The 20,283-nt window shown below is 37.0% G+C and overlaps 1 protein-coding gene across 1 annotated transcript in view; it reads left to right on the top strand.

Moving 5' to 3' along the window:
- Nucleotides 1-20,283, top strand: part of LOC134844989 (transformation/transcription domain-associated protein-like) — an 87,094-nt gene that overhangs the window by 40,122 nt on the left and 26,689 nt on the right. Inside the window, exons 10-23 of the mRNA XM_063861817.1 lie at nucleotides 406-1,134; nucleotides 1,530-2,136; nucleotides 2,852-3,429; nucleotides 3,841-4,080; nucleotides 6,473-6,641; nucleotides 7,054-7,613; nucleotides 8,652-9,605; nucleotides 9,936-10,293; nucleotides 11,484-11,546; nucleotides 11,733-12,040; nucleotides 12,221-12,559; nucleotides 12,724-13,077; nucleotides 13,242-13,447; nucleotides 16,995-17,214. Of these exons, the coding sequence (XP_063717887.1) occupies nucleotides 406-1,134; nucleotides 1,530-2,136; nucleotides 2,852-3,429; nucleotides 3,841-4,080; nucleotides 6,473-6,641; nucleotides 7,054-7,613; nucleotides 8,652-9,605; nucleotides 9,936-10,293; nucleotides 11,484-11,546; nucleotides 11,733-12,040; nucleotides 12,221-12,559; nucleotides 12,724-13,077; nucleotides 13,242-13,447; nucleotides 16,995-17,214 (5,685 nt within the window). The remainder of the gene's footprint in view (nucleotides 1-405; nucleotides 1,135-1,529; nucleotides 2,137-2,851; nucleotides 3,430-3,840; nucleotides 4,081-6,472; nucleotides 6,642-7,053; nucleotides 7,614-8,651; nucleotides 9,606-9,935; nucleotides 10,294-11,483; nucleotides 11,547-11,732; nucleotides 12,041-12,220; nucleotides 12,560-12,723; nucleotides 13,078-13,241; nucleotides 13,448-16,994; nucleotides 17,215-20,283) is intronic.

The raw sequence follows: 20,283 nt of genomic DNA, 5'->3' as shown, positions 1-20,283 counted from the left end.
ACACTCTCAGCATTATGAATAAACTCTTCAAAGCGCGCATAAGTCTGAAATTTACTAAAAATAATCGGAGGTGAAATATCTTCTTACATTTGAACTCAAGAAGTCGATATCTTCAATGGGTTTTTAAAAATTTTTGATGAAAATTATTATTTCGATCGGTGAAAATTGACTGAAAAAAAAACGACACCGAGCATAGATATTCCGTTTTCTTCGAAAGTCGGAACAAAAATATTAATCCTTTTGTCGAAAACTACTCCGCCTTACGCGATGAACCATCAATGAAATTATTCTGCATTTGATTTGTTAGCTTCATTTTCTTCAATGTAGCTTGTTTTGTTAGTGAGATGAACGGTAAATTTTGTAGTTTAAATTTTTCTAACAAGACAGGGAGTTATGTGTATTTAGAACTACGCTTTGCAAATCATAGTCAACTCATTCCTCGCCACTGCTTCTACAAGTCCAGCATTTGCCACAATTCTGGTCGAATATCTTCTAGAGCGAATGCCAGACATAGGTGGGGTCGGAGGATCCTCGTGCAGTCTATCGACATCATCAACAACTGTAAAAAGTGGACAATTAGGAGGCACGAAATCGACGCATCTAAACAACACTTCCGGTGGAATTGACACCAGTAATTTGTATTTGAAGCTTTTCAAACTAGTGTTTGGATCGGTGTCGCTTTTGGCACATGCTAATGAACAGATGTTGAAGCCGCATTTGCAGTCCATAGTTGACCAGTCAATGAAGTTAGCCCAAACAGCACGTGATCCAATCAACTATTTCTATTTATTAAGGGCACTCTTCAGATCTATTGGGGGAGGGTCGCATGATTTGCTCTATCAGGAGTTCCTGCCGCTGCTTTGTAATTTACTACAGGGTTTAAATCTTCTGCAAAGCGGTCATCATAAGAGTCAAGTTAAAGATTTATTCGTGGAGTTGTCACTTACAGTTCCAGTTAGGTTAAGTTCACTATTGCCGTATCTTCCGCTCCTCATGGGTCCATTAGTATCCGCACTTAACGGTTCCTCTACTCTGATTAACCAGGGACTCAGGACCCTGGAATTGTTTGTCGATAACCTCAGCACGGATTTCATCTATGATCACATTCAACCAGTGCGTGCGGAACTGATGCAAGTAAGATATCATATCATTTTTTCTAACTTTGAATTTAGATTAAGTGTTTTCAAATTATAAGCTGTCTAAAGTTTTGTTATTTTGGAGTTCGATCGAACTGAAAATATGAAGTGAAGTGGTTTTTAGAGATAGATATAAACAGATGGTCGTGGTTTCAAAAAGTTCGCGCACCTTAGAAAAGTAAGGAACAACGGAGAAGTGGCAAAGTCCTTTCCCTCATGGAGAAATGGCCTTAACAAAACAGCTAACTTCATGTAACTTAAATCTTTGCTTGTCTGGGAAGATATTAGTGCATATTAATGAATTGCTTCATAATATCAACTTTCACAAACCAATAATTTGATATCCTCTGTATTCCGTTGATATGTATAGCTTTAATCATTAAAATGTTGCAGGCGCTTTGGAGAACTGTTCGAAATCCAAACCCAGTATTGGCAACTACCGCTTTCCGAGTACTCGGTAAATTCGGTGGAGCGAACCGAAAAATGCTTAAAGAACCACAAGAATTAGTGTACAAACAAGACACCCTTGCAAACGAAACAGATGGAAATTCCTCAACATGTTACCCAAAAGTAGTATTCCGATTCAAAGACGCCAATGACTCGTCCAAGCTACCGATTGACTATTTTGTCGACTTGGCTCTTGATTGTATTTGCGGCAAGTCGGAAGATGAATTTTACCAAAAAGAGTCATTCGAAGTGCTGAAAATGATTTTGCAGTACAATATAAAACAGACATTACAAGATCAAGATAAAGTTGAGGTGCTGCACTCTGAAATTATGAAGAAGTATGGCTCAGAGAACAAAACCGACGTTTCTCAAAATGTGAAAGGTTTTAATACATCTCGGGCTCCGCGGTTCGCAAAAAGCGAAAGTCGGGTACTTCTGGAAAATTGTTTGGTTGGAGTATTTTCAGCTTGCAGCGTGAAAGTCTTGAAAAAGGAAGCTGACGCTTTTGTGAAAGATCTCATTAATGCTCTGATGCTTATTTCTACGGCGCAAGGTAAGATCTTTATTATTCATTTTTAATAAAAACGACATCGAAAAAGTAACCAGTTATTCTTGTTTCTTTTCTTGTTGTTTTCCTGGCAAAATCAGTTGCCACAATTAATTATGAGAATGGTTCGTGATATATCTTATTAAAGTCTTTTTAGTCGGGAATCGAAAAATATTAAAAAGTTTCCAAAAAGTGTCCCAGTATCGAGAAAAAATGTTTAAAATTTATGATTTTTAGTTTAAATCCGAGCGAATAATGCGAGCGAGCAGGCTTACAATAGCTTATTTTTGCTTATTTTGGCCCTGAAAACTTAGTTTTACTCAAGTAAAGTTATATGTGGAGTTTTTTCTAGGGCCATTTGAAATTAATAACTTCAAAAGTTAAAAAAAATGTCTGCAAAAAATGTGAATTTTTTTTTCCGAATTTTTAAGTTTTTTCTTGCTTTCTTAGTCATTTTTCTACTAATTTTTGCCTCTTTTACTATGACTGCCAATTGTTCTTAAGTTTCATTTTTTTCGTTCAGGTCCTTATCACACCCTGCAGAGAAAAATACTAATTGTTGTATATTCTAGACTATGGTCGGAACATTGTGCTACTTGCACATTAACCGGCTTTTCTTGTTGAAGTTTGCGTTTAGTGATTGAGGCAGGATCATTCAACTTATGATTCGTAATTACATTTAGATATTGAAGCTATTATTTTTTGAAATTCAATGTTTTAGCTGTTAAACTAGAAATATGCAATGACCGGGAAAATAAACTAAATGAACCGCTGTTCGCGTTCTTTGACGACGGCATGATTTCTACTGCGATCACGAGGACATTTAAGAAAGAAGACTTGCCTTCAAATCAGACATCATTGGCACTTGTCGAATTGATTTACGATAGCTTGAAAGACTTAGTTGGGGATAAAAACGCCTCAACTATGCCCTTTTGTCAGTTTCTAATCGAAAAAGTTTGTGACTGCTTCTACGATAAAGCGTGGTTCAAAAAACAAGCAGGATGTTTGCTCTTGGATAAATTACTGCAATTGTTCAATTTGAAGTTTTTCTTGTGGAATCAATCAAAAATAATAGTCAGTCTGCAATATGCGTTCATTGACTTAACAGGCGAAGTGTCAAATGGAGTGCTGGAACTGTTGCGTGCAACTGTCAAGAATGTTTTGCAATTTTGCGCCTATAGGAAGGACGATGATGATGTTGATGAAAATCAGAAGTTGTTACTGAAGTCATCACAAGGCAAAGTAGTCGGCGATTTGAGTAGGGAAATTGCATCACCAAATGGCACACTGCGTGAACAGGTACATTAATATGATTGTCATTTGCTTAGCTAAAAATTTTGCAATGCTGCTATGATTAGCTAGGCGTATCGTGGGGTTGTTTTTTGGGCTGCTTTGATCGGCTGCATCTTGAATAAAACTCTGCTCCATCCAATCACCGTTCTTATTTTTTTGGAATCTAGTTATCGTCACTCCACATTTTGCATTCGGGGTTAAAATATTTTTTATTTGAGGTGTGACCAAGAGAAAAAACTCTTCCGAAATTATGATTATTTTCATATATTTTTTTCGAAATTGAAATTTATCTTTGTCTGTCTAAAAAACAATTGTCAAAAAGTTTAACATAAAACTAAGATACCCCTGTCTGATTATGCCGCCCTGTTTATCCGCATTTTATATTATGTTTTTATCGCAAAATTCATTTGAATTCAGATGTGCGAGTGTCTCAAACTGGTTTCCGAGTTGTCAGGGGAATCTTTGACTGCGCTACTCAAAGACCAGATGGACACTTTGAAAGAACTGGTCCCCCCTGTGAAACACCGCCTCCGATTCCTACCTGTGAACACACAAATTGGACTAATGAGGGCTAACACTTTTCTTCTCACTCATCTACCAGCTGGGCTGCTTACTTACGACGTGAACAACCCAGCTCACGTAGAGTATTTAGATGAGGTTTGATGTTTTCCATCTAAATACAAATCTTAAATACGTAAAAAATTGGATAAATTCATAGCAATTTATGTAAGGGCAACATTTTGTTACAAATTTTAAGTGGCTGAACATAGTGTCTTCTCTGAGGTTTCGCTTTGTATAAATTAATTTAGGGTTTTAATTATGATTCTTCGTATTAAGGGTAATCAGCATGGGTTGCGTTAAATAAGCTTAATCTGGCTGTATAAGGTTTCTGGTCTGACGCAGAAAATGATTCTTCGTATTAAGGGTAATCAGCATGGGTTGCGTTAAATAAGCTTAATCTGGCTGTATAAGGTTTCTGGTCTGACGCAGAAAATGATTACTGCGTTGTAGTTTCTGATCTGCTTCTGAATTCAAACTTAATGGAAAATACTTGCTTTGAGTTGTTTCGATCAGTGTTGCTTGAGAATCTACAAATTGAAATAGAAATTTGCGAAAGTTTCATTTTCTGAATCAAGAACTTCAGGCAAAGCCCATTCATTTTTCTGCGACACTTTTAACTGCCAAGTTTTTTTGTGCAGGGTCTCTTAAAATAGCTTTCGCAGGACATTATATTTTAACCTTTTGAAGATATCGATGAGTTCAAATGAAAACCTATTTTCAGCATGCGATCATTTTTCGGGGCTTAGAAGTTGTCAGTTTGTCCATTTTTGGTTCTAAATATGCGCGATTTCAGGGGCGGATCTAGGATTTTCTCGAGGGGGGGGCGATTTAAAAAAAAATTTCGAAAATTTTGTCGACCTTTATTAAGATCGACCGAAACGATTTTGCGAGTTCTCCCAAAGCTCTAAAAAGGCTCTGTTTCGGCCATAATTTTTGCGCCGCAGCCAAAATTTTGAAAAAATAGGCCAAAATTACCGTTTTTAGTCATTTTTTGGAACCTTTTAACCAAAAAAATCGCGACCTAAAAATTAGTATATGTTGGCGCTTATAGAAAAATTTTTGGGTCCGTCAGCTAAAAATGGATATCCCAAAATAGTACTAAGGAGAAGCTAAATACTCCTTTCAGTTTCCTACTATACTCCCATTACAGTACTGTTTAGCATTTTTCTACAGTTCTTGTTCTTCCGACCACTTCACGAAGAGGGAAGAAACTATGTGGTTACTTGATTTCTTTTCCAGCGCTTTTTATAATAATAATATACTAATAAATTGTTTGCAAATTAGATTCCATTCATTGTAAAAGTTACTACATTTACAACCAAACGAAATCTCATTGCGAGAACGCCGTGGAACTATGCAGCCCGTTTTCAGGAGCCTCTGATAACATTTTGACTAACGCAAATAAATTTCGCAGAATATCAAGTGTGGTATCATATTAAATACCTATTAGTCGTAATTCTGTGTCTAAAAAATTGTCTAAATGTCGATTAAAATCGGTCTACAATTTTTCGATGTTAAGATAGCATTTACAAAATTTGAGACAGCTCTATTTTGATGACATGCAATTCAGTTTAACTGCAACAAAAACGGGAAATTTTAAAAAGGAAAAATGATCTTCTGTATTTGAATCGTTGTGCTTGAAACGTTTTTAGCTACCTGTACAGCAGCCGGCTAACTTTGTTTCTCGCTCTCGCAAAGCATATTCTCTAAAATCTTTTTTATTTCAAAACAAGTTTCTCAATTTTTACGCTGTTTGCAAAATGTAGCTTCGCCTGAGTCAAATTGCACAAATTCTCATACTAAGGCTCCTTGTTGTTCCGGTTGCTAACACAAAGGAAGAACTTGTTTCTGGATGTGTTTTATTTTTTTTTCACGCAAAATCAGGTGCCACAAAAAATCATCAAAGTATCGAGTTATAAATCGTCTTAAGGTATTTTCAGTTCAGTTGTGATTCGAACTACATTGAAAAACTTTCAAAGAGTTCTCGCTGTGTTTAGATAAACTGGTTTGAAATTTAGCCTAATTTCAAGCGATGAAAGGGAGCGAGTAAGTTTTTTTTTTAAGAAAAGCCATATTAACGTTTGGAAATGCTTAGTTTTACTTCAGAAAAATTTGTTTTTGACGCTTTATTTGGCAAATCCTTGGCAATAAGTGTTCTTTTTTAAATCTGTAAATAATCAGAAACCAACTTTGGTTTTGAGTTTTTGCTCTGCTATCCTTTTTTAGGCAAGTTTTTTTTATCAAGAGTCGGTGAGCGTTTTTTTTTTCAGTAAAAAGGTAAAAATTTGTTCAGGCTTAAATTTAGTTTTATTTTTCGCTATTTGACTTTCGAGTTCGTTCTAAGTTCTTATCGTTCTCTTTGTTAAACGGAAGGCGAACTCCACTATCGAACAGCGAACAGGATTTTTTAAGTGTCTGTCGGCTATGTTGAATGTGATTGGAACTGTGTGCTAGTTGCACAGCAACCTGCAACTCTTGCTTACTTTAGCTTTTCTATATCTGCGAGACAGATGAAGACACTCTGAAGAAGACAGTACCCTCTAGCAAAGCTCCTTCCAACCAATGCGTGGTACTGGCTCTCAGAGAAGCAGCACTTCACAATCTATCAGTGTGCCACTTCATAACAGAACAAGCACACCACGAACACATTTTCACTGGTGAGGAGAATTTAGTCATTTGCAAAAAATATGTCATAAAATATATCCTGGATGCGAAAAAAAGAGTAGCGAAACTAGTACTATCAATTTGTCAAGAAATAAAATTCAAAGCTGGTGTTCTATACCACTCCAGCTGAGGGTTTTCCAGAGATATTCTTTGAATAAAAGCCGGTATAATTCAGAAATCAGTCTATCAAAGAAAAAACTTTGATTCTTGCCTAAAAATTCAATTCCATGTTTAAAAGAATTATTTTGTGCGTCTTCCTATGAAATGCAAATTTATGGGGAGGTGAGGTGGTAGGTCAACGGTAATTGGTGAATTTTTGGCTCTTCTGATGACACAGACAGCAAATTTGTGCTTGAGGGATTTCCTTCAAAGTGTGAAATGAAGTTTGTTTGTGTTCTCTGATAGTGATGTACGATGCGCTCAACTCAACTAATGACGAAATCCAGAAAGTGGGTGACAAGTGCACGGAGACTTTTCTGGCCAACTGCGGAACAGACAAACGGCAGAAGGCGTACGAGTACATGCGAGATCTACTCAAATCATTAATGAACAGTTACAAAGTATTGAACCTAAACGCAGTAGCTAGAATTTCAAGTTTGTCCAAATTGTTCCCTCAAAGTTTTAACGAAAGGTTTTGTCGTGCTATTGTGATGGAACACCTGACGTGTTGGGTACGAGACATGACTGAATTGAAGTTGAGTTCGCCCGATGCAGATTATACATTGGAACTGAAAACGTGTTCGCAAATTATAAATTTGTTTCACCTTCTACCTACAGCGCCAGTGTCGTTAGTTGAACCTCTGATTCAGCTGGTGTTGAATACAGAAAATGCAATTGGCAGGGATTTCGCAAATCCGATGCGACCCCCATTTTTCAAGTTTCTAGCACAGCACCCAGAATCAGTTTGCAACTACTTCATGCAGAAGGAAAATCTGAAATCAGAGAAGAAGATTTCGTTGTTTATGGTGAGAATGTTTTATCGCAAAATTTTAGATTCTGATTGAAGATCTTTCTGGACTGAATTATTTTAAAATTTGTATCTTGAAAAGATCCACTTAGATCACTAATAGCTCTCGGCTGCATATATTTTCTAAATTCATCGTCTTATTAGCTTGCGAGCGTTAGTGTATTAGTACGAACCTTCTTTTTTGTAATCAAACAACGAAAAACCTACCGAGCTTGCGAGCGTTAGTGTATTAGTACGAACCTCCTTTTTTGTAACCTAACTCGCAAATAATTTGGTGTTTGGTGGCACTTAGCTATAAACACGATCTGTAGCATTGGAAATTTCATAGCATCTGTTCTCTGCTTTATTTGTGGCTAGTGTTTCAGAGTTTTTAAGCGTATATGGCTGAGTGGATAGTGCGTGAGTTTCATAATCTGAAGGTCATAGGTCGAATCCGAGAAATAGACGTAAAAATAATTCGAGGCTTTTCTTTTTGCTTTTTGTAGAGCTGCTGTTTGTGTTCTCGCTAGTGTTTGCGAAGCGCAGCTTTGCATCTGTGTTAACTCTGTTTACGTAGGGTCAATATTATTAAATAATACGAGGTGTTTAAGTGCAGAAGAATGAAGTGATTTGCACTTATATAGGCTTTGATGATTTTTTGAAGGAAAAATGTTGAAAATTTATTTACGCTCAAATTTGATTTTTCGTGGTTTGGCTTTTGATTTCTTTTAATATTCAGTTTATTTCCTTTTTTTCAAAGGAAGGCAACTCCACGATTGAACAGGAAAAGTGTAAATGTCACGAAAAACTTGATCGGTGTCTAGCTTCGGAAGTGGATTTTAATGTTCAGTTTTCCTAGCGAAAAAAATTATCGATTGATCCTATTTTTTCTAAATGGGACTATGTTTTAAAAAAAGCCATTCATAAACCGTGTTTGAAATTCGAAGAGCTTCAAGATGATTTGTTTATTTTTCGAAATTTGATTGTTGAAAAATTTTATTAATTTAATCAGTTGGAAATTTAATCAGTTGACTTTGTGAACCAAATGTTTTTTCAGTTTGGTCTTCAGCAAGACTTCGGCAAGCCGTTGTTGGATCGTCTTAAAAACAACCCCTCTTATTTTACTAAAGCGGGAATAAATATAGCAGCTGAACAACATTCGTCTGCCGATATTATCCAGACTCCCGATATACAAGTACAAAATAGTCTGATAAAGCTTGTCAACCTAATCTGCTTAACTTATCCATCATGGATTTGGGAGAACTCCGACATTCTTCGAAGTCTAGTAGCCATTTGGGATTCAGAAGAGTTCAGTTGTAGACATCAAGCGTCTTTTATGGCTTCTGAAGTTTTATGGACGGAGGTTGAGCTACTCGTAGAGTGTCTAGTAACCGCGTTCAACGAGGAAACAGAAACTAATCCCAAAACAAAGTTACTTTTCTCCCTTATTCGTGTTTTCCATGCAGGATATTTGACAAGCGGAGCTCTTGTTATGAAAAACTTTCTGGCCGATGGGCTGAAAAAATTCAACATTGCGATGCGAAGGAAAGTTTTCTCCGAATTTACAGAAATTTTTGAAGACGAAAGTTTGAACCATGAAAGCAAGGCGAAGTTTATAACTATGGTCATAACGCCGCTTTTCCGAGATTCGATGAAAGATGAGAGCGTGGACGATTTAATTGGCGAAAAAGCGAATCCAGAGTCAGACAGTAAAACGAACTTGCTTAATATATTTTTGACCAAGTTGGTTATTGCTGAAAAAGTGTACCCTGATTGTGTTAGAATTGCAATTTTACAGCTCGCTTGCGTGTTTGTAGAGTTCTGTGCTTCGCATATACATGACGCAGTTTCAAAGCGACAGCAGGGTCAGAAAATGAGGAAGTTAATGGGCTTTGCTTGGCCGTGTCTTCTCAACAAAGCATGCGTTGATCCATCCACGAAGTACCACGGGCATTTGCTGCTGGCGCATATAATTGCGAAGTTCCCTATCAACAAGAAAATAGTACTTCAGGTAATTTTCAATTAATATCTTGTTTGGAATATATATGGCCTATATATAAAGGGGAACAAACTGGAATATAATTTTCTAGAATAGTATTTTTTTGGACGGAGGCTGGCCAGTCAATATTGTTTGGCTACAGTGTCATCTGGCAAGCATTTTTAATTATAAGCCTGATAATTTTGGTTAATGAGAGAAAATATCAGTTACATGTTCGATACACGTTTTACTTACAAAGATGTTAATATTTTTTGAAGCATACATGTTGAGAATTTTGATCTACATAGCGATGAAAACGTAGAGATTATCTGATTGCTATAATAGTTTCTTTTCGTGCTGTAGGTGTTCTACAGTTTGTTGAAAGCGCATGGCCAGGAAACAAGAAGTGTCATCCGTCAATCATTGGAACTGCTAACTCCTTCGCTCTCGTTGCGCATGGATGACGGAGACGCCATGCTAGCCCACTGGACCAAAAAAATCATGACCGAAGAAGGTCACGCTTTGCCACAGATGCTGCACATAACATGGCTCATAGTCAAACACCAGACTATTTTCTACAGAGTGCGAAGCTCTATGAGTGCGATGATGTTGAATGCGATGAACAGATTAGTGTTCAGTAGTTCGGTGTCTCTCGAAAATAGAAGACAGGCCATAGATCTGGCAGAGGTTTTCATTCTATGGCAGAAAGAATCCAAGTCAGGTAAGTTATCAATTTAATGCCAATTCTTTGGGTTTACTCAGTAGCGGATTTAAAGAGACGATGGACGCCCATTTCGCCTCAAGGTTCCGACCCCCTTGACCCAAAAGTTCCCCCTGTACTATTTTATGACATCCATTTTTGACCTACCAATTCAAAGAAAGAAAGAAAGAATTTATTTCTCCAAAGTTATAATAAAACATCAAAATAGACACAGCATCAAAATAATTAACTCGGAGAGGATAGACAAAAGGCACATTGAGCGCCCACTTATAGTCTACCCGGTTTACATCAACAATTCAGGTTATTTAAACAAAATAATGATAAAAATAAAATATCTTTTTGATTTTTTGATATTTTCATTAAAAAGGCGATATTTCGGATATAAAAAAACTATTGTATTGGGGGGCAGTCCTTCTATTGAAGCACTGTCACCGTTGTTAGAGAATATATATAATTGTGGAAAAAAAACAAAAAAAAAACAAAAAACAGCGATATCTCGAAAACTACAAGGATTTGGAGGCTCATATTTTCAGGGTATATTCGCAGCTCATATATGGTTGTCGTGCATATATGGTTAACCACTGCATTGAAAAAAAGGGGAACGTTAATTAAAAATATATTTAGTTAGATCGCAATTACCCAGAATAAAGCTATTCAACGTTTTTCTGAAGGCGCCTCCTATTTATCACTAATGAAACGCGATTTTTGGTCGAAGTTTTCGACAACTGCCTAAAAGGCGACTTTGTCCAATTTTTTCAAAAATGATCCGATAAAAATATAGGGTTAGTGTTAGGGTCCCTTTAGTGTCCCTATCGGCAAAAAAGGACTAATAATTCACTCAAATTATTATTTTTTTCAAGAAAATTTTAGATCCGCGCTTGGGTTAATATATACATTGAATGTTGGTTTTTCTGGAAATTAAAATTAGCCTATCTCTTACAGAAGTCGAGCAAAATAGCCAGTCAGGTAGTTTTGGTGCAAAAATGAAAATTTTGTACTGATCAAGACCGTCCGAATTAATTGCACTTAGATTTTAGGGCCAAAAGTTCATTTTAATTCTTATATTTTTAATCAAGCAATGCAGTAAGAAAGGCCAGTAGACAATAATCTACCATTAGTGTTTGAACGGTCTACAGTTGTTTCAGAGTGAAATTATCATACCGTTGTTAATTAATTATGAATAATTTTAGAAAATGCCAAAATTCCAAGTGACGAAGACGTTGGACAATCCGTGAAAACGGCTAATTCGAATAGTAAGTAACCGAATCTTTCAAACTTTAGCAAGTGATGCGAACTTACAAAATTTGCTACCGTACTTTTGGCTATGTTTTTTGCTGTCAAATTTAAGGGCTATTTTACAAGTCAAATATTAGCAGCAATTTCAGTTTGTCTAGCTGGAAATGGTTCTAACCAAAAATGATTGTTTGTTTGTTTGTTAGAATCGGATAGTGATGCCGAGCAACGGAAAATAGCCGACAATGTTTTGAACTTTCTTTTGCGAATCACGGCTTCCCTCCACGACTCTTCAAATGCGAATTCGGCTCAATGTGATCTTTACGTAAAGAGATGTATTGCACTCCTGAAAACTGCTCTGTCCAGTGATGTCTGGGGTGACCCGATGTTATCTGGAATTGAGATCAAACTTGCCTGGATGGATAAAGTGCTGATGAGCAGCGAACAGTCTAATGCGAATGTGGCAAATCTGGTCAACTGCGTGGACGTACTGGAACTCTGCCTCAATCATTTGGTACTAAAAACTAATTGTTCGCTTTATTCTATTATGCTTATTTTGAAATTGTAAATGACCGTAGATTATTTGATTTTGAAGAGTTCTCGAATTCGTATTTGGTCGACAAAAAATGCTTATTCGTACTGTAGTTGAGATAGCTAGCGAGAAGAGTTGAAATAAAGTCTTCCATTGTTTCAGCCAAACAGTGAGTGTATTTCTATCATGAAATCAATCCAAAAAGGACTCACGGCTCTCCTTCATTGTAAGACATCAAGAGTGTATCGTCCCTTCGGTGATTTCATGACGAAACTCCTCGCTGCGCATCCGCCAATGAAAAGCCACCTTTGTGGAAACATGCCTGCGAAGTCAGTCGCACCAGACCCGAACTTGGACGATTCGACAGATTCTATGGACCAATCAGACTTGTCCTCGCCTGAGAAGTCGGCCGCACCGGCTGTCGTGCAGAGTGGATTGGATTCTTTCTACGACACGATGTATAGGTGTATCTATGACGGACTGCAAGCATATGAGAAGAAAGTATTTTCCTCGAAATTTGAAAGATTTAAACGTGCAACTGTCAAATTACTTTAGTTTAGACTATAAACTTGAAAGCTATTATAGTACCGAGTTTACGGGTCAAGATTTATGCATGAAAGTTAAACTGATTTTTCATGTCTACGCTAATATATCAAGTTGCACAGTATCTACTCTGTAAACAGCTTCTCTTTCATGCGTTTGTGTCCTTTAGGAGCGCCCAAATGATCAACTATAAAGTGGTGCAACCGATAGTCGGTCTTCTTAGTGCAGTCTATATGAATTCCATTAGAGCATTGGATAACGAAATGACTGAAAAGGTCATCAGGTGTCTCCAGCGGCTCGTCCGTGAACACCTCTCGCCTTCGCAGATGTCGCAGTCTGAACATGCGGTGTCGGATCTGATTGTGACAATAGTGAAGGTGCTGCAGCCTAGATTGACCCCGATGAACCCAGACTTGAGAAAAGTGTTCATTCAGGTCCTGATGGTGTCGCTGATTGAAAAGTCTACGGAATCTAAGGTAGACGTATCTAAATTTGATTGGAACGCATACAAAAGAAAACACAAAAAGTAGAAAAAAGAAAAATGAAATTCAGAATAATCTGAATTTCTTTGCAAAATTTCAAAGCTCGTTTTGTCGATAATTAAGCCGATGATTGTAATCATTTGTTTGTTTCGTGGTAGGTTATGATGCACTTAATCGAGTGCCTGGACACTTGGGTTAGGGGATCTGCAGAAAAATCCATAGGAGGCAGTCTCTCAATATCTGGCCCCACTTTGAGAGAGAAGTCGCTGCTTCTGTTCAAGATGATGAATTCATTGGAAAAGAGGTTCCCAGACGACGCAAAACTGCATTCTGCATTCTTGAAAACAACTCTCTTTGTCTACAAGTAGGTGACCTTGAGAATAAAATTATACATCGACAATAAAATAGTGAGATTTTACTTTTGTTAAACTGAATTAGTTAAACTGAAATTTTTCAATGCACCAATCCGTACTGTTTAATGATTTTAATGGTATTAGATTATCTATGATCTAGTAGTTTCTGAGTATCTTGAGTTTATTTACTTGATGCATATAAGGCGAATTACCATCTTCCAAAATGCTGATGCGGTATTTACACAAGCCCAGCGAAGTTTGATATAGTACGATGAAACTTTTTAACGATCTAAGTAGCAAATAATGCTTTTTTTTTGGGAAGTTTGTGTGGTTACCTTAAGTTTACAGTGCTGATTGCCCTTGCGATAAGCAAGGGTTTTGCAACCGAGTATTAGACTTTTTTTCCCGTAAACAAATTTGTCCACAAGGTTCGTCTGGACTCATCTCTACCTTGTTTCATAATGTATTCAAATTTCTTAGCGTTCCCGGCCAACTTAGCCTGGAGGTAACGAATATGCCTGGGACGGCAAAGGTCCTGGGTTTGAATCTGACCAGGACCTGATTTTTTTTCAAACGGGAAATATTCGTTTCAAATAAAATTGTCGGCCAATTATCTGTCTGCTTGTCTGTTGTCGGCTTAGTTGTCACATCTTGGAATTGTTTTTTTTTCTGCGCGCATTTTATTTTTCTTTAATGTTGTTTTTAGTGTCTGATTTACGCCTAAATTTTGTAATTTTACCGAGCTTGACTTCGTATTTCCTCTTTTTTCGTTTCGGCCTATTTTTCATCGGCCTAAAGACCTTTTTTTAAGCCGTTTCAAGATAAACACAAGTTTAGCACTACCCTCCGCACTTTTCAACTTGATTGCATGTTGATTGCATTTCAAAGAAGGGGTATCAAATGAAAGACCGCTTACTTCTCTGTGTGCATGCGTACTCCCCCGGAGTCTTTTGGTACTGGACCCCTCAGTCTACTGCCTTGAAAAAAGTGGCTGAATATTTGACCCATAAATTTAATTTTTTTTTCGTTCTCTCGAAAACTACTCTTCTCAAATATCAGAAATCTGAGTGTTTGGTTTCAATGAATTGAACTGTTTTGAAAAGCTCCTCGGCATAAGTGGCTACGAAGAATTTTTTTGCCCATAAAGTTATGGCCCTCGGAATAGTCAAGTTTTTGATTTCTGACCGTTATGTGAGTCTTTTCGACTTCTCGAAAACTAACCTATCAAATCTGATATTGTGGTTTCAAGGAGATAATGGGTAGTGGGAAGCTCCTCTGCATTAGTGGTCACTATCAAAAAGTTGTACACAAGAATTTATCGCCCTCTGAAAATTCAAATTTTTGATTTTTTGATCGTTTTCTTAAATTTTCTGTGATTGTTCTCGAAAACTACACTGCCATACCTGAGATTTTGGGTTCAATTTGCTTATGCGAATACGACTAAATTTTTTGACTCCCAAAAGTTTTTGCCCTCGGAAAAGTGAAAATTTTGATTTTGTGACCGTGTTTTTTTGAAATTTTTTGACTTTTCTCGAAAACCACCCTCCCAAATCTGAGATTTTGGGTTCAATCGAAATTGAAGGTTGCGTGAGTTCGTTCTGCATAACGTTTCTGCATAGTTTTTTCACTTAAAAGTTATGATTCTCGTAATCGTCAAATTTTTGATTTGTTGACCGTTTTTTGGACTTTTCTTGCTAACTATCCTGCCAAATCTAATATTATAGGTTTAATTGGGAATGAATAGGTTGTGAAAAGCCTACCTTTATAATTGGCTATGCCCAGTTTGTGTAAGAAAAAAGTTAGGGCCTTCAAACAAGTCAAAGTTTTGAATCTTTGACAGTTTTTTGGAAACTTATTGACTTTACGCGAAAACTACCGGTTCAATTCTCAGGTTGTTCTCAATCTTCTTTGCTTAAGCGGCCCTAACCTGCTGTTTGCAGAAAAACGTTTCGGATTTTGGAAAGTCTTTTGAACGTTTTTTAGAACTTTTGACCGTTTTTTGGACACTTCTCGATTTTTCTTATAATTTACACAATCAAATCTGAGATGAAATTTTCCATCGAAAGAACAGGTTGCGGTAATTGTTTCTGCAGAAGTGGCGATTCTCTAATATTCTGTCAGAGAAATTTATCTACTTGAGAAAAGTGACTATTTCAAAATTTATTACTTTTCTCACTTATTTTTGTAGAGAAGCAAGCAACTAAGGTTTTGGGAAAATCATATTTTTGGGCAAATTCAATCAATATCAAACACATACCTCCAGCTTTAGCTGGGCCTGTAGTTGTTTTTTATCGAGACAATCGAAAATTTTTGGTTCACCTAGTTTTTTTTAAACATCTATTTTTTTCAATTTTTGTTAAGTTTGTGTTGCATCGCAAGTGGTGCGAAGCTCCACTTCGCCTGTGTTTAAGTTCAAAATATCCGGATAAAACGAACAGAATTGGAATTTTATTTTAAAAGCGTTTTTTCTCAAATTGAGTTGACTTTAGATATAAATGACGAGAAGAGAAGTAGCTTAGACATTTACCAGAACTAATATGGTGCACTTTGTTTTACGAAATTCAGGCTAAAATTTTTACCCTAAAACTTCTTTTTTTCTATGAAAAAGTTAGGCTGAAAGTACTGAAGAAAATGACGAGCATTATAAATCAAGGAGAACCTTGTTTGTAGCCCAACAACGTTAGTGGAGGATATATTCTCCAAAAACGCGCAAAAAGTATGCAAACTGTTTTTAAATCAAAGTTTGGCATTTTACTTACGTAGTGAAAATGACATTTTTTATTATCAAACAAAGTATTATTTTATAAACTTTTTGAGAGAAATGAAACCCTGCTTAAATTTTGTTGGGCTACACTAGAGCTTCTCGTTGGTATATAATCCTCGTTAGTTGCTTCAATACTTTCAGCGTAATTTTTCATTGAATAAAGGGAGATAAAAAAGACCATCTTTTAGGGTGAAACTTTCGGCCTGAATTTCCTAGAACAAATTGCACCATTAAACTTCTGTTGAATTGCACCATTAAATTTCTGACTTAACTTCATTTCTGTTTGAGAAAAACGCGTTAAAAAATTCCAATTCTGTCAGTTTTGTCCGGTTAAATTTAAATCAGCGATGTATTACATTCCAAATGAATATAAGCAAACTTTGTGTTTTCCTGCATTTTAGAGCACCCGATTTTTTTGCGGTTTGATAATTGATTTTTTTTACATTTTTTTTCATTCTCCCTGTTAAAGGCAAACTCCACTATCGAACAGTAAAAAGGTAAAAGTCGCGAAAAGCGTGATCGATTGCTAGTTTCGAAAGTGGATTTTGTTTTTCTGAGTTTTTGCGGAATAAAAAACTACTTTATGATCCAGTTTTCTCTAAGTGGGATAATTTTATGAAAAAAGTGCCAATCAGCGACTCTATTTGAAATTCAAAGAGTTTCAAGGTGAATAGTTTTTTCTTGGAAAGTCGAAAAAATATGATCCATTTTTTTGAGGGTCGTTTAGAGTGTCTGCTAGTCGGACGCAGATTTTTGACGCATTTTTTTCTGGAAATAGTTTAAATGATATTTAGGGACGATGAGCTGAAAAAGACTGAGTTGTCGTCCAAACTGGAGCCTGCTTTTATGAGTGGACTTCGCTTCACAGCTGACCCCGAATTGAGAACTGAGTTCTTCCTGTTATGGAAAGAGGGCATAGCTCCACAGTCAGTTTATAATCAGCTGCTCTACGTTGTGTGCTCTCAAAATTGGGAGTCCATGCATGAACATTTCTGGATCAAACAATGTGTTCAGGTAAGCAGTAGCGGATTTAGGGGGTTTCTAAGGTGCCTTCGGTGACAATGTATGCTAAATTTAAAGGGGATTCTACCCCCTCTTTACCCAAAGAGCTCGCCATTTGTTAGTATTTTAGGATATCCATTTTCGGCTTACTGACTAAAATTTTTCTAAAGAGTCTTCGGCAGAATTACACGCCGCAAAAAAGCCATGTTTTGTTTCGATATCGTGCCTGCCGCGCAGAGAAATTTGTCAAAACAGGGCATTGTTAGCAGGGGCGGATCTAGGATTTTCTCGAGGGGGGGGGGCGGATTTTCAAAAAATTTTCGAAAATTTTGACGACCTTTTTTTTTAGGTCGACCAAATTGATTTTTCGAGCTCTCCCAAAGCATTGTTTTGGCCCTATTTTGGCAAAATTTTCTGCGCCGCAGGCAAATTTTTGAAAAGCAGTAAAAAAAAGCCTCGCCGTTTTTGGGCTTTTTTTGAAAAATTTTGGCAAAAAAATCGCGTTTTTTTGGCGCGCGCTCCCCCTCAAAAAATAGTTAATCCGGGGCGGAAGAAAAATTTTAGGGTCGGTAGGCCAAAAATGGATTTATTAAAAAGTATCAAAGGGGGGACCCTTTAGGTCGGCAGGGGGTCGAATCCCTGAGGGGGGGGGGCGTCCGCCAACCCCCCCCCCCCGCCTCCTTCCTAAATCCGCCCCTGATTGTTAGTATTTTAGAAGAACTCGGAAATTCAATTTGGCTGATCTAAAATAAATTATGAAACTTTTATGAAATAAATTATGTAAGAGTCGAGAAAATCCTAGATCCCCGCCTTCAGGTAAGAAAAGAGATGCATCTTTTATTTTACAGGCCTCAAAGTTGCAAGTAGACTTTAAGCTGTCAGATACAACTGTGGTAACTTTTTTTGCATAAATTGTCTAATGTATCAAGTTATTAGATCGAAATATGCATGCTTAAATTTTGTAGGATTGCAATCAGATAAATTGTCGAACTAGAGTTATTCAATCGTCCGGGCCGTACATTGGTCTGGCCAGTTTTTTCACCCTTCGAGTGCAAACAGCCCTCAAAGCTCCTTTTCTCACCGGAAATGGATTTGGATGTCGACCAAAATAAACATTTTCGAGTTCTTGTCTATCCCCTGCATCCTTAAAGTTCACATCTTTATTTTTGGACTCCGCCAGTTTTTTCGTTCGCTCTGACGCCGTAGCATTTAGGGTACCTTTTTGAACTTTCCACATTGGGTTGCAAGGTCTTAAAAACTCTTTCGGAAGTCTCTTCGGAAAAGCCAAAGATGCCACATATTGATTGCACTCTGATTTACAGCAAAGAGCACTTGATTTTACTCCAAAAGTCTCGTCTTCAGGAAGATTGTTGGTCGCTTCGCGGGTAATCGGCTTCGAAAGTTCCCGAATACGTGCAGATGTCGGCCGAAATACTTTCGTCTTTGGTTCGTGCAAAGATGCTTGATATGCCTCGTTGATTTGTTCGTCAAGTGCTGTTGTTTTTGGCATCGATAGACGATATATGTCGGGCATTTTTGCTGGCTCCGATTTGGGTCTCGAGTCCGAGTAAGTGGATGTACTGCAACGATGTCTAGGCTTAGACAACTGGAATAGTTCTTCTGATAGTTTATAAGAGAAATTAGCAGTGTCTACGTCCCATTTCGCACTTTTGATCAACCGGTGCGCGGGATCTGCGATGTGTTTCGGCTGGGCCAAGTCGATGATACGCAGAGAGGGCTCGTAGAGGAGAGCGGATCTGGGGATGGGTCGAAGTAGACCCTGTGTTCCCCATTGCCTCGGAGGATCTATTTGATGTCTATTCTTTTTTAAGCAGCATGGTCTAGCACGAACTGGCATTGTTTACTGATTATGATACGAGCACAAATTGACAGGATGTTCTCTTCGTTACGGTCTCTGATTTTTTTTTGCGATATCTGCTAAATTGATATAAAAGCCGTATATTTATAATAGATCAGAATGATAAATTTATGCATGATGTTTCCGTCATACGTTGGAAGTCGTTTTTTTTGCTCATTTGAAAATGAAAGCATACAAATGACTGTGGTTTGGAATGCCTCGTTTGTTTGCACTTAAAATTCACCTGCTTCTAATGTTTTTTTTTTAAATAGAAGATTCTTTTTTGGATGGCCTGATTTTAGTGGCTGTGCTGGTAGGTGAGTTGATAACAGATCAATACCTATTTATTTAAGAAAAGAGACTCTGATATGATTTTACTTATACCTCGGGAAGCTAATAATGAATGATTAATTATCCGGTCATCCAAATCATCCTGAAATGTCTCAGAATAGAATTTCGATTTGTGTATTAGCTTTATTGGCCTAACGATTAAGTAGAGCAATGAAAGGTTGCTGCAAAATATGGAAGTTCGACTCTTTCACAGATATAAAGTTACTCTCTTGAATAACTTTTGTTCCAACCAATTGAAAAATGGAAGCAATTTGTATTCGGGTGTGTTTTAGTTTTTTCTTTGTTTTCCTCGCAAAATCAGGTACCACAAATAGTCATGGGACTGGGTTGAGTGATATGTCATATTAAAGCGCTTTCAGTCGTGATTCGAACGACATTATTAAATTTCCAAAAAAAAACTTCCCAGTGTCGAGAAAAACCGGTTTGAAATTTTTAGTTTTTCGTATAATATCGACCGAATGAAGTGTTAGAACTTGTTGGAATGATCATTTAGGCTAAAAAAACTTGATTTTGATAAACGGAAATTAGTTTTGAAAGCCTCATTTGGCACTTCCCTGGCAAGAAAAGTTTTTTTAAAATTTAAAAAATATGGTGCAAAAAATAGTTCACAAATTCATCTTACAAACAATATAATTCAAATTTATTACTATTGTGCTAAAAAAAGCCTAATTTACTAACTTTTCCGTGTGTGTAGTTTTCTCATCACACCACGTACAACAGAAAGGTTCTAATTTGACGAACTTTGGTTTGTAGTCTTATGAATATGGTCGCAACCGGCTATCCTTGTTATAGATATGAAATCACTGAACGGTTAATTGAATGTGATCAAAGTTGTGACTGCATCTAGGTTCATCTTGATATCGTTACATCGC

Source organism: Symsagittifera roscoffensis, chromosome 4 (genome assembly GCF_963678635.1).
Source record: "Symsagittifera roscoffensis chromosome 4, txSymRosc1.1, whole genome shotgun sequence".
In the NCBI taxonomy this organism is placed as follows: Eukaryota; Metazoa; Xenacoelomorpha; order Acoela; family Convolutidae; genus Symsagittifera; species Symsagittifera roscoffensis.
Note: the sequence above shows the minus strand (reverse complement) of the source record. Positions and strands in the feature narration are given on the sequence as shown.